The 15,444-nt window shown below is 33.6% G+C and overlaps 1 protein-coding gene across 5 annotated transcripts; it reads left to right on the top strand.

The window, feature by feature from the left end:
- The first annotated feature begins 339 nt into the window (after window positions 1–339).
- LOC142628285 (phosphate transporter PHO1 homolog 3-like) lies at window positions 340–13,369 on the top strand. Of its 5 annotated transcripts, none has more exons than XM_075802380.1 (13): window positions 340–915; window positions 1,645–1,956; window positions 2,042–2,090; window positions 10,180–10,251; window positions 10,381–10,510; window positions 10,615–10,735; window positions 10,993–11,251; window positions 11,335–11,439; window positions 11,540–11,584; window positions 12,045–12,194; window positions 12,488–12,766; window positions 12,981–13,117; window positions 13,208–13,369. In XM_075802380.1, the coding sequence occupies exons 1-13, from the start codon at window positions 428–430 to the stop codon at window positions 13,305–13,307; spliced, it is 2,247 nt and encodes a 748-aa protein (XP_075658495.1). In that variant the 5' UTR covers window positions 340–427; the 3' UTR covers window positions 13,308–13,369. The 5 variants fall into 5 exon arrangements, with proteins under 5 accessions (XP_075658495.1, XP_075658494.1, XP_075658493.1 ...); XM_075802379.1 differs by having other exon boundaries at window positions 340–924; XM_075802378.1 differs by having other exon boundaries at window positions 340–968; window positions 1,596–1,956.
- Window positions 13,370–15,444: the final 2,075 nt, after the last annotated feature.

Below are 15,444 nucleotides of genomic sequence, written 5' to 3'. Positions count from 1 at the left end.
TTACCTCTCTCCCCCATGAAGAAATAGAACTAGCTAGCCAACACGTGTAAACTACCTGTTCATTTGAATTCATGAATCTTCCACGAACAAACATGAGCTAATACTTTGGTCCTCAACATGCATATATATATATATATATATATATATATAGAGGGAGGGAGTTATATCTGAGGGAGCACTCAATATATATCAACTAGCTACAGCCTACAAGGATTGTCCTCAACATGCGTGTGTATATAAATATAAATATATATATATATATATATATATATATATATATATATATATATAGAGAGAGAGAGAGAGAGAGAGAGAGAGAGAGAGAGAGAGAGAGTACTTACATCAAAGGTGTTCTCTTACACTCCCTAAAGAAAACTATAGCTCACTATTGCTAAATTTGGTGCTGCAATAAAAGGCTAAAAAAACCATGAAATTTGGGAAGGAATTCACAGCACAAATGGTGCCTGAATGGCAAGAAGCATACATGGATTACAATCAACTTAAATCCCTTTTGAAAGAAATCCAACGCTTCAAGCAAAGAACCAAGCCACCAGCAACCCCAGCTGGCCTTAAACGAAAGCTCGCACTTTACAGAGCTTTTAGTGGCTTAACACAAAGATACAACAACCCCACAAGCCCATCATCCGCTTCTGATGAAATTGAAAGCCAAGCCATCCTTGTCAATTCTGTGAACCATGGTGGCTCACAAAGTTATCAAACTACGTTTCTCATGTCCTCCGATGAAGGTGGTGAATATGAATTTGTTTACTTTAGGAGGCTTGACGATGAATTCAATAAAGTGAACAAGTTTTACAAGGCTAAAGTGGAGGAGGTGATGAAGGAAGCAGCTATGTTGAACAAACAAATGGATGCTTTGATTGCTTTTAGGATTAAAGTGGAGAATCCTCAAGGGTGGTTTGATAGGTCTGTGGAGATGACTCGTCTTGCTTCTGATGTTGCTGCTTCAGCAGCTGCAGTGGCTGCATCTACACCAAAAGGAGCCAGAGCAAGTAGTAATTAAGTTTTTGAAGCTTTTAATTATTCATTAAATTTTTATTTTTGGAAGCCTTTCCATACTGATGTTAACTGCTAGTGTTGAAAACTGCCTAAATTATTACCAATTATACTGTAAAAAGCTTACAAATTAAACTAACAATGGACTCATTGGTGCCCAGATCAATAACACAAAATAAATTTCTAAAGTACTTTTATTTATTTATTTTGTATTAAAAAAATGATGTATCACCAAGAGCCTGTAGCTTCTTGGCACTTTTCTTTATGAGAACGGGTTTGAATCTCACTTTTTCATTATTGTAATTATTGAATTATAAAATAAAAAAAGTATATTAGTAAATCAATTCATACGGTTTATGCAATAAAAGTTGTAGCAACTATAATATCACTTTGGGACCGTGTTTTTGGTTAGATATGCAACGTGTTTGTAGTGTGAACTTATTTTACTAAAATAGTGGCTTGTTGTTATGACCATGCTTCACTAGTTTCATATTCATAACAAGGTCAAAAATATCAAATTAAAGTGTTTGCAAAATGATATCAATTAGTAGACTTTGCAATAACTAAATTAAATGCTCCATGATCAGGAAGAGTTCCCATGTCCATGGATGTAATTGAAGAGGGTCCGAGCAGCCATGGACCATCATCAGATGAATCAAGTGATGACAAAGATGACAAAGAGAATGAAATTGTCAACCAAATGGTTCATGAACAGAGGATAAAGAACATGAAGGGAACTAGACCAACTCCTCTTGAAATACTTAGCCATGTGAAAATGAACAACACTCTAGAGACTCCTCGTTCAACCATTAAGGGCTTCCTCAATTACCCCGTGCAGACAGAGCTGAATTTCACTAGTAAAAATTTGAGAAAAGTTGAAGATCAACTTAAGCGAGCTTTTGTTGAATTTTACCAGAAGCTTAGGCTTCTAAAGAACTACAGGTACTAGTTTATTATTAAATTTGGTTGGGTTTGCTTGTCTTTCTATCAAATGAATTCATTTAATCATATTGCTTTGAATGAACAGCTTCTTAAACACACTGGCATTTTCAAAGATCATGAAGAAATATGATAAGGTATTTCCCTTCTCAAAAAAAAAAAAAATTGTATATAGTTGGTTCTGAAGGAAAAATGCATGTGCGCAGCAGAAAAATAACGGATCTATTTCATTCATAAAAGTTAACATGTAGTAAATAAGTTCCAGAACTTAAGAATAAGAGAGTATACCCTGGAGCGGTGAATTTCAAAACTGAAGATCAAAATCGCTTGGGAACACTTTCAATCTTCACTCCAATTCCACTAACGCCCAAAATATGTGGTCTCTCAATCAGTTCCAAAAGGAGAATGTCAAAGTATCTAATACTTACATACACCACTTCACAATGGTGTTCTTACAATTCTCTATAGAAAATTCTGTATGTTTCTCCCTTTGTGTTTAACCGATTATTCTAATTCGGCTGGCCTTTTGTGCCTTTTCAATTGGGCTTAAATGTGTGGCTTGGAGTGAGACCAAAAATGACCAATAAGATACTAGCTCCAATGGGCCTTGGGCTTTTCTGTTAACTCTTGATAAGTCCAAAGTTACCATTAATTATATTTAATACCACTATATAAATATAGTTACACTCTTGGCCTTATCTATAAAGTATATCCTAAGACTTTATTGTACATGCAACCCCTTCATAAAATATTTGTAGTAACACAAAGTTATGAATATAGACTGCCACTTTGTAAATTATTACATTTTATCCTTAAGTACCCGATTTAATCCTTTAAGTTATTCATCATATATTTATGAAATCCAATTTCATAAATATATACTCTAGTAACTATTTACTAAAGTAGTTAGGCCTAACATTCTGAATAACAAACCCACTAAACTTATCTCAATGGAATATTTTGTATCTCCGTTAAGAGACTATGAATTCCATCTTGAGAATATATGTTCCATCAACATTAAATGTGGTTGCCCAACATACTGAGGTTTTAACCGTAACTCTAGATCTCACTCCTGATATATCAAAGTATCCTACACCTCATGATCAAGTCCATTATTCTCTTAGGATTAAGAGTTCATGCATATATTAGTCGTGAGTTTAGTACTCATTTGACAGTTGTTAGGAGAATAATAAATCTCACATCGGTCCAGTTCAATATGTTTTAACTTTTAAAACATATTAACATATCAACTAGAAATCTCCATTTCCATGATCAAGACAAATCATCTTAGTTGATATGTTATAGTCTTAGCAGATGAAATGTCCAATTTCATCATCGACTACGAACTAAAATTCTGAGTTTACAAAGAACTTATGATTTATATCTTCTGTGACTTTTCACATAAATCACATATTGTGCATCTCATGGACTATATGATAATGTTTCAATATTCATGTTATCATTATTTTTAGATAATAATAAAACAACTATATTAAACATAACATTAAGTCATACATAATGTCATACATAATAAAATACATAGTATCATACAATAGGATTTAAGGGCACACATCCTAACAATCTCCCACTTGCCCTAAAGATATTGTGCGCTAATCTAACTCCCATCTCCTCCAAATGAGACTCGAAAGTCCTTTGGGGCAAGACTTTGGTAAAGAAATCCGCTAGATTCTTTGCACCATCATTCTTTGCACCATCAATCTTTGCTACAATCACATCTCCATGAGCAACAATGTCTCGAATGATGTGATACTTTCTCTCTATGTGCTTTCCTTTCTTGTGATTCCTTGGATCCTTGGATTGTGCAACCGCTCCACTATTGTCGCAGAACAATGTAATGGGAACTTGCTCAATTTTCATAACACCAAGATCAGAAAGGAATTTCTTGAGCTAAACAGCCTCCTTTGCTGCTTCACAAGCAGCAACATACTCAACTTCCATGGTGGAGTCGGCAATACAAGATTGCTTAACACTCCTCTAACTTATGGCTCCACCTCTCAAGGTGAAAACACATCCCGACGTGGATTTTCTGAAATCTAGATCCGACTGAAAATCTGAATCTGTATAGCCAATGGAAGTCAAATCCTCACAACGGTAAACAAGCATATAATCTCTCGTTCTCCGTAGATACTTGAGAATATGCTTTACAGCTTGCCAATGTTTTGGTCTTGGATTTGATTGATATCGGCTGACCATGCCAATTGAATAACAAATATCCGGTCTAGTACAAAGCATGGCATACATGTGAGTTCTTACCGCAAAAGCGTAAGGAACTTGTCTCATCATATTTTCCTCCTCTTGAGTCTTAGGCCTTTTGTAATCAGACAGAGGAACTCCATGTCTGAAAAGAAGTAATCCTTTCTTGGAGTTTTGCATGCTAAACCGTTCTAGACCTTATCTATATATCCAGCTTTTGACAAACCTCACATCCTATTCTTTCGATCTCGCCAAAGCTTGATCCCTAGAATATAGTTAGCTTCACCCAAGTTTTTCATATCAAATTGGCTTGACAACCAAACTTTAACCAATGACATTACTCCTACATCATTTCCAATGAGTAGAATGTCATCCACATAAAGCACTAGGAACATCACTACTTTGTCTTGATGTCTCTTGTACACACATGGTTCATCAAGATTTTGTTCAAAACCAAATGATTTGATTACTTGATCAAATTTGATGTTCCATGACCTAGATGCTTGCTTAAGTCCATAAATGGACCTTTTCAACTTGCATACCATATGCTCTTGGTTCTTTGCTATGAAACCTTCCGGTTGCAACATATATATTTCTTCTTCAAGATTGTCATTTAAAAATGCAATCTTGACATCCATTTGTCAAATCTCATAATCCTAATGAGCAGCAATAGATAACAGAATTTTGATAGATTTAAGCATGGCTACTGGCAAAAAAGTTTCATCATAGTCAATGCCCTCTTTTCGTCACTAGTCTTGCTTTAAAAGTTTCAACCTTTCCATCTATCCCTCTCTTCCTCTTGTAAACCTATTTGCAACCAACAGGTTTAATCCGTTAGGCGCCTCTACAAGATCCCAAACTTGATTGGAATACATCGAATCTAATTCAAATTTCATAGCTTGGACCCAATGATGTACATCTATATTATTTATTGCTTCATCATAAGTGTAGGGATCTGATTCAGCCTCTTCTGAGATAGTTTCATAAGTTTCTCCCAAACCTATGAATCTCACAGGAGGCCAAACAATTTTCCCACTACGACGAGGCACCTGTGTACTAGACATCTCATCAATAGTATCTGGTGGTGTATCCAATACATCCACATCATCTCTAGTTTCATCCATTGGTTGTTTAACTACCGGTTCATTCATTTCAGCCAAGACAACTCTACTTCTAGGAGTAAAATTATTCATATAGTCATTTTCCAAGAATTTGGCATTTGTACTAACAAACACCTTATTATCCTTGTGACTATAGAATAACTCCAACTGTTCCTTTTGGATACCTTACAAAGAAAACCACTTATGTTTTAGATTGTAACTTGTCAAACTTTCCTTTTAACACATGTGCTGGACAACCCCAAATATGGAGATGTCTCATACTAGGCTTACGCCCATTCCACAACTCTACAGGTGTTTTAGGAACAGACTTCGAAGGTACTAAATTCAGAAGATACATTGTAGTACATAAGGCATATCCCTAAAGAGAAATTGGTAGAGTTGAATAACTCATCATGGATCTAACTATATCTAAAAGAGTCCTATTCCTTCTTTCTGCTACACCATTTTGTTGTGGAGTTCCAAGTGCAGTCAACTGAGATATAATTTCATTTTCAGTCAAGTAATCCTTAAAATCACCAAGAAGGTATTCTCCACCTCGATCAGATCGAATGACCTTTATGCGTTTACCCAATTGATTCTCAACTTCAGCCATAGACTCTTTGAACTTGTCAAAAATTTCGAACTTCTGTTTCATTAGGTACACATAACCAAATCTAGAGTAATCATCAGTAAATGTGATGAAATACTCATAACCACCTCTTACTTGGATTGACATAGGACCACATACATCTGAATATACTAGTTCTAGCAAATCTTGAGCTCTTCTACCTTTTGCATTAAAAGGTCATTTGGTCATTTCACCTTCCAAACAAGATTCACAAACTGAAAATTCATTAAAGTCCATGGACCCCAAGAGTCCATCTTTGATAAGTCTTTGAATTTTGTTTGAATTGATATGACCTAAATGCAAGTGTCAAAGATATGCTTCACTAGTAGAAGGAAACTTTCTCTTTAATGATTTCACATGTGAATTATTATCTAATTCAAAATTATCTAATTCATGCTTATCGAGAGTTAAAATATAAAGACCATCTACAATATTGCCAAAACAGATAAACATTTTATCCTTCTTTATTACAACATTGTCTTTTAGAATAATACAATACCCATAATTACCTAAATAAGTTGCAGAAATTAAATTCCTACGAACATTAGGTACAAATAGATAGTCTTCGAATATTAAAACCCTAGACTCAAAGCACAAATTAACAACACCAACAGCTACAACTGGAACTCTACTCCCATCCGCTAAGGTAAGAAACAATTCTCCTTCATTCAGCTTTCTGGTCTCCTGAAACCCCTGCAAAGAATTGCAGATATGATTAGTACAACTTGAATCCACACACCAGGAATCCGTGGGATTCTGTACCAAACATATTTCAAGAAGAGAGGAAGTTGTCATACCCTTGTTCTTAGCAGCCTTAAACTTTGGACAATTTCTCTTCCAATGTCCTTTCTCACCACAATGGAAACACTTTCCTTTGAGCTTCTTTTCTTTGTCAGCAACCCCTAAGGCAATTTACTTACCCTCTTGCTTAGTGAAGTCATTCTTCTTCTTTTTCTTACTCTTGCCTTTCGACTTAGGTTGAGAAGTAGAAGCTTCACTCACATTGGCTTCAACACTAGAAGTACCTAGGATGCCTTCCGCCGCTACCAATTCATTCATTAATTCAGACAAGGAATAAACTTTTTTGTTCATATTATAATTCAGTCTGAATTCCTTGAATGATTCTGGTAGTGACTGAAGTATCATATCCACTTGGGATTCTCCATCAATGTCGGCACCTAAAACCTCTAATGTATTCAGATTAGAGATCATTATAAGACAATGCTCCCTAACTGAAGTACCTTTAGCCATTTTAGTATTATAAATTTGCCTCATGGCTTCTTGCCTTGCTGAACGGCCTTGCTCACCAAACATCTCCTTCAGACTATGCATTATGTCCGAAACTAGTTCTACATCCTGCATTTGATGCTGTAGAACATTTGAGATGGATGCTAGGATATAGCACTTGGCCATTTCATTAGATATCTGCCAATGATCATATCGCTGTTTTTCCTCAAGAGGAGCATCTAATGAAGGAAAGCTAGGACATGGTTGAATAAACACATATTTGTGCTCTTTAGCAGTTAAAACAATATCCAAATTTCTTTTCTAGTCCACATAGTTGGATCTAGTCAGTTTGTTTTGATTAAGAATAGAAACAAGTGGGCTAAATGATGCCATGTTCAAATATGAAAATAATAAACATGAATATAATAAGTAAACTAGACATTATCAATTTAGCATATAAACATATAGTATGAAACTTTAATAAAACCATAACATAATATATACAACGACAACCCAATCCCATATTCAATATTTCTCAGTATAGAGTGAACATTAAATACTATGATTGATTGAAAGTTATTCTCATTATTAGTGCTATCATGATAACTCTTATCAAACACTAATAATATGCCGTTTTTAAATTTAACCTCTAAGTAATAATAGTAAGAACACAGCATAGAGGATACTATAATACATAGTCTAGTATATACCATTATCTAGAATCATGTGTAGCCACATTTCATCCCTTTAACAGGTTTATTTTGTAGTGCCATGATAAAACATCCTCCGCATGGAATGCAAAGCTCGAAGCTAAGACAAAGCGTCTGATCAAACCACTATAAACCAAGAAATCCAATCTTGTATGACAATGAAATAAATACTCTCCGCATGGAATGCTAAGCTTTAAGAAATGACAAAGTATATATTTCACACTACTATGAACCAACAATGGAGGCTGTGAGATGCAACCCTTGTATCTCTCTCCCACTAGATGTTTTGAGATAAAGGTTTTTAAATTTAAAACATGCATAAACTAATTACACATTGTCTTACTCTTTATATATGTAAAAATACTTAGAAAAATTCTGAATCCACAGTCCTCGATCGATCGAGGATGTACCTCGATCAATCGAGAAAAGTTCTAGTTGCTCGATCGATCCTTGACAGATTCTTGATCGATCGAGAATAAGTTTTACGAATCTCAATAGATCCTCGACAGATCCTCGATCGATCGAGAGATCTTCTATCAGCTCGATAGATGCTCGACAGATCCTCGATCGATCGAGCGTCTTGAATTTCAAATTTTTCAAAATTTTTCTAAGACAGTTTTTCTAAGTTTCATGTACAAAACAACCAGCATACGATCATAATGAACAGAAATTGATATCAAAACTGAATTTCATTGATGCTATAGCCTTAAAGTTCAGTTTAACATACTTAAACTAAAACTTAAACAACATCATAACATCAAATCAGTTTTTATCAAACAATAATTTCAAGAACCATGTAGAAAACAAATTTCTAACAATATGAAACTATTGTCTATAATTCCAAAACTATAAACATGTTAAACAGATACGAAATGAAGACCGCTCTGATACCATTTAAAGGAAAAATGCATGTGCGCAGCAGAAAAATAACGGATCTACTTCATTCATAAAAGTTAACATGTACTAAATAAGTTTTAAAACTTAAGAACAAGAGGGTGTACCTTGGAGTGATGAATTTCAAAACTGAAGATCAAAATCGCTTGGGAACACTTTCAATCTTCACTCTAATTTCACTAACACCCAAGATGTGTGATCTCTCAATCAGTTCCAAAAGGAGAATGTCAATGTATCTAATACTTACATACACCACTTCACAATGGTGTTCTTACAATTCTTTACAGAAAATTATGTATGTTTCTCCTTTTTGGGCATTTTCAATTGGGTTTAAGTGTGTGGCTTGGAGTAGGACCAAAAAGGACCAATAAGACACTAGCTCCAATGGGCCTTGGGTTTTTCTGTTAACTCTTGACAAGTCCAAAGTTACCATTAACTATATTTAATACCACTATATAAATATAGTTGCACTCTTGGCCTTATCTATAAATTATATCCCAAGACTTTATTATACATGCAACCCCTTCATAAAATATTCGTAGTAACACAAAGTCTTGAATGTAGACTGTCACTTTGTAAATTACTACATCTTATCCTTGAGTACCCGATTTAATTCTTTAAGTTATTCATCACATATTTATGAAATCCAATTTCATAAATATATACTCTAGTAACTATTTACTAAAGTAGTTAAGCCTAACATTCTGAATAACAAATTTCGTTAAGAGACTATGAATTCCATCTTGAGAATATATGTTCCATCAACATTAAATGTGATTGCCCAACATACTGAGGTTTTAACCGTAACTCTAGATCTCACTCCTGATATATCAAAGTAACCTACACCTCATGATCAAGTCCATTATTCTCTTAGGATTAAGAGTTCATGCAAATATAAGTCGTGAGTTTATTATTCATTTGACAGTCGTTAAGAGAATAATAAATCTCATACCGATCCAGTTCAATATGTTTTAACTCTTAAAACATATCAACATATCAACTAGAAATCTCCATTTCCATGATTAAGACAAATTATCTTAGTTGATATGTTATAGCCTTCGCAAATGAAATGCCCAATTTCATCACCGATTAAGAACTAAAATTCTGAGTTTATAAAGAACTTGTGATTTATATCTTTTGTGACTTTTCACATAAATCACATACTATGCATCTCATGGACTATATGATAATGTCTTAATATTCATGTTACCATTATTTTTAGATAATAATAAAACAACTTTATTAAACACAACATTAAGTCATACATAATAAAATATATAGTATCATACAATAGGATTTAAGGGCACCGCATCCTAACAGGTTCAGGTATAGTTGTAAATAAACAAATATGTTAAGATGCTTAAAGAACAAACTCTTAGCAAACAAACACTGCTCTTTTATCTAGGGTTTGGACTTTGATTTTGGTTCTTACGTTTTAAGCTTAACATTGTAGATCACTTCAAGGAATGCATCAAAATCTTACATGAAAATCGTGGATAATTCCAACCTTGGCAATTCTGATGAGGTAAAATTTTTCTATTCATTGGCAAAATGCAAGAAAGAAAGGAGAACTTAACCCATAGGCTTTGCTTACAAAAGGGTTGCTAATGTCAAGTACTTTCCCTCTAATCTAATAGCCCATTTTCCATTTCAGATTGCCAAACTTATGGAAAGGGTTGAAGTTACATTCATCAAACATTTCTCCAATTCTAACCACACCAAAGGCATGAAAATCTTAAGACCCCAGGCAATGAGAGAAACACATAGGACAACATTTTCCACAGGTAAAAGTTTTTTGTTAGTATGAATTAAACTTCATAACAATGAATTAGGACCAATTTTGAAATCAATTTCTTTCCCTTGAATTTGGTCTTTGTAAAAACTTCAGGTTTTTTGGCTGGCTGCTCAGTAGCTCTGATATTAGCCCTTATTTTAATTGTTCGTGCCCGCAAATTCATGGGTAAGCCAGAGGCAACACAGTACATGAACACCATGTTTCCTCTTTACAGGTATATTCCTTCTTAAACTAAATTTGTAGGATTATCCATTTTGATACCATGATAAAATTTCATTTTTCCTAAAAGCTTAAACTAATAAACTAAGAGAAAACGATGAATATAATCATTATTATAACATAACAGAAGAGGACATTCCAGTATTAAGTTGTTTTATCTGAATAAAAACAGATTCATGAGATGAACATGACTTCCATTTCCAACAAAAGGGATATATAACTCTTTTGTTTCGCATAATGAATCCCCTGCAGCTTGTTTGGCTTTATAGTTCTGCACTTGATTATGTTTTCTGCCAATATATTCTTCTGGAGGCTATACCGGGTCAATTATCCCTTCATATTTGGATTCAAGCAAGGAACCGAGTTGGGGTATCGAGAAGTTTTCCTCCTCAGTTTTGGTCTTGCAATGTTAGCACTAGCCAGTGTGCTCTTAAACCTTGACATGGAGATGGATCCAAAAACAAAAAATTATGGAACATACTCCGAAATTCTGCCTTTGACCTTGGTTTTTGTAAGATTATTAAACTTAATTGATGATTTCCACGTTTAACCTCTGAATATATAGGCAGAACCTAATCCTGTCTTTCTCTGCAGCTTGTGTTCATCATATTATTTTGCCCATTAAACATCATTTATCGCTCAAATCGTTTCTTCTTCCTTACATGTCTCTTTCACTGTATATGTGCTCCTTTGTACAAGGTAAATATTGGTGAAGAACTCGTAATGCATAAGATTATTAAATAAAACTGGGGTGCTAGTGTATGAAGTATGAACATTTGTGTATTTCTTTCTTTTGTAGGTGACACTCCCAGATTTCTTCTTGGCAGATCAGTTCACTAGCCAGGTTTGTAAATTGGTTAATGTTATTTATCAATTGCGCAAGAATGATACTATGGATCTGCGTCTGCGTCTACGCATTTGCGTTTTCAGATTTATTTATTTATTTATTTATTCCCTGCTGCACGTTTCAGCTTTAGGAGACAAGTTACTGTGCACGCACTGTGTAAGTACTGTTCACGCACTGTGCAAGCATGGTTCATGTACTTTTTAGTAACTTTTTTATTAAAAATGGGTCCCACGGTACTATTCACACATTTTAAATTATTTTGCTACAATCTTTTCAGTCTTCAGCAATAAGTTCTATCCTAACGTACCCATATAACAATTGCACATTTTACTATATAAAGCTACTAAGTTATAAATTGATGTGTAAACTTTTGAAACACACAAAAAAAAAAATCATTTACTTATTAATATATCACCAATCACATTCATTTATCATTTTATTCTAACTTTTGTTGTAGGTGCAAGCCTTGAGAAGTTTTGAGTTTTACATTTGTTACTATGGTTGGGGCTACTTCCAACACAGAGAAAATAGGTGTGAAGAAAGCGAAGTATACAATACTTTCCTTTTCATTGTTGCAGTAATTCCATACTGGTCTCGAATCCTTCAGGTACCAAGACATTTCTTTGAAAAGTTTAGGGATAAAAAAAAGAAAAAAAGAAAAACGGCACAATCATTATATTTATGGTATCTTGTAATTGGTGTATGCTAAAAGTGGTATCAATGGTAAAATAATGTAAAAGTGATGTTACACCAATTTTAACTTGACATCTAACTATCTATGAGAGCTTTGAAAAGTTTTATGAAAGCCTTTTGTGTCTCAAATATTGCTTTTCTTCTTATGCTGCTACAAGTTGAATGATAATTGCTTGATGGACATACTTAATTCCCTTTTCGTTTTAGTGTCTTAGGCGCTTGTTTGAAGAGAAAGATCCTATGCAAGGATATAATGGCATTAAGTATTTTCTGACTATTGTGGCTATTATCTTGAGGACTGCTTACAGTCTTAACAAGGGAATGAATTGGAAAACATTAGCCGGGATTTTCTCAGCCATTGCAGCAATTGTTGCTACATACTGGGACCTTGTTATAGATTGGGGGCTTCTTCAACGTCGATCTAAGAACCGCTGGTTGAGAGACAAGCTCTTAGTCCCTCACAAAAGTGTATATTTTGGAGCAATGGTAAGAGAAAAAATAACTGTAGGGTCTACATAGCTTTCGATAGATTTTTTTATTTTAAAAACTTAAAATAAACATAAAATATGCTTAAAGATATATGTTACTCATTAACTATCTCAACTCCATCTGTCTCGTCATGACTCCATGTGCAGGATTCTTAGCTTTTATCAACATCTAACATAGTAACACTACTAATTTTAACTTCATGACCATGCAGGTGTTGAATGTGTTGCTGAGGTTTGCATGGATGCAGACTGTATTGGGTTTCCAAGTGTCTTTCTTAAATAAAAATTCCTTAATAGCCATTGTAGCTAGCCTAGAGATCATTCGCCGTGGCATATGGAATTTCTTCAGGTAACAAATTAATATTTTAAAAAGTCATTTTGGTACCATAACTTCTTTATTTTTTGTGATAATCCTAAACTTTTATGCATAATTGATCAGATTGGAGAATGAACATTTGAACAATGTTGGCAAGTACCGAGCTTTCAAGTCTGTGCCACTACCCTTCAACTATGATGATAATGAAGATAAAGATGAATAGGCTATTTCAACATCTACATAAATAATATATATAAGACCAAGGAAAAAGAGGAATTTTTTTTTTCATTTTTTCTTGGAAGATGCTGAGAATTGAGATGGAGGCACATTAATATTTTTGTGAAGGCAGTCCATGACCATGACAGTCTCACATGATGTATTATGTTGATAAATTAAATTTTTATGTTTTTTTCCTAGATAATAATAGATTTTAATCTTACATAGAACCCATAATTATTGGAATTTACCTGACCTCATAAAACTAGTTGTAACAAAAAAATTTCTATTGTTTCTAAGGTTCTTTTACACTACTATGAACTATCAATGTATTCCTCCCTTCACGAACTATGACACAAGCAGACAAGATTGAAGCTAGTTAGGTAAAAAGGCAAGACTACACTACGAGTAATCTTTATTGGGTTCAAACGGGTTGAGTTAGGGTGTGCCCTTATTTATTTTTTTTCACATGATATATATATATATATATATATATATATATATATATATATATATATTAAAGAGAAACATGTATTTGCCACATAGGAAGCAAATTCTTGATATAATATACATTAGTTTAAATTCACACATGTAAAAAAAGAGCTCATCAGAGCCTCAGATCAACAAATCAACTTGTTCTAAAGTACTAAAATAAGACAAATTCTAGTATTACTAACCAAAATTATACTTGTCTCAATTGATTTATGTTAGACAATTTTGTTTGTATGTGGTTACAACTTATAATTATAATGCATGCACTTTTCTGTTAGAATTTATGAAATCTCATTCTTGAATTTTGTGTTGCTACTGAATTCTATGAAAGTTAAAACAACTAGTAAGTTATCCATGCAATGCATGGATAATATTGTAATATTTTATATAAGATGATTTTGGAGAATGTTGTATATGTATTATAGCATAGTTGTTATAAAACTTTATTAGTAATGAGTTCGTAAAAAAAAGCAACAATTATAAATTACATATACATATTCATTATAATTATTCAATTGAAATAATGAAAAAAAAAACTTTGGAGAAAAATTATAGAATAAAATTTCTTATAGAATATGTCTTTTTCTCTCCTTAGTTCTAAAACAAAATACACATCTCAAACACCCACGGATAATCACATCGTTTACAAAACTCACAAATTTACAACATCCGATGTCGACATCAAAATCGTAATCGCCATTGTCACTCAATATAAAACACAAACCCTCATTCCTTTGTTGTAACCAACTCAAATGGGATAGGAGCAGATAAAGCAACAATGTTAGAGTTAGGTAAGTGTCGTCAAAAGATTGAAGGTAAATGACATCATTTTTTGTCTGTGTATTTGACATGGGATAGCATGAAGGGCAATAGGTAGGTATATATAAAGGGCTAGAAGTGCAAGAGGTGAAAAAGTGAATTAAAATGCAGAGTGTTTTGTGTGTATGTGTGAGAAATGAAATGTCTTCAAACATTGAACTAAATAATACAAAGAATATCTTTTTTTAATTAGAAAAGTCTAAAAACATTGAACCAAATAAAACCAAAAGCCAATAATTAATTTGTTCTTATCCCTGATGTGAGTTAAGGTATTTCAATTCTCTTCATAGAGTCCGCCATATGGCAAAACCTCATACTCTCTCGTATGAAGTCTTTGCTTATATATATATATATTAATGGGATAAAAAGTTTTTTATTTCTCGTTACAATTTTGTTGACACTAATTCATGGATAACACTTTTCTAGATGAGTACGAGCCTTGATGAAATATTAGTTTGATATTTGTTTCCAAAGCATTTCATCATCGTATCAATAGATAGAAGCTTGGAAAAGTCACATAATTTCAAGATATTAAATTAAGGCTGTCTTTGGTTCAATAGGTGAAAATATCTTTTGAAAATGCTATCGAAAACATATTTTCTACTACTTTCCCACATTTTCTTATCTCCCAAGCATATACACAATAATTTCAAAAAAATTAGATTAAAAATATAGAAATCAATGGCAAGTGGCAGTGGTTCGCAATCAAGAACATTAGTGGGGGTGGTGGTTAGATGGTCGACAGTGGGAGTGGGGGTGGGGGAGGGGTGGAGGTTTAGTTAATGAGTTTTGGGTGGGGCAGAAAATGAAAGGACCACAAATGAAAGTGTAAA

Source organism: Castanea sativa, chromosome 3, assembly GCF_040712315.1.
Source record: "Castanea sativa cultivar Marrone di Chiusa Pesio chromosome 3, ASM4071231v1".
In the NCBI taxonomy this organism is placed as follows: Eukaryota; Viridiplantae; Streptophyta; class Magnoliopsida; order Fagales; family Fagaceae; genus Castanea; species Castanea sativa.
Note: the sequence above shows the minus strand (reverse complement) of the source record. Positions and strands in the feature narration are given on the sequence as shown.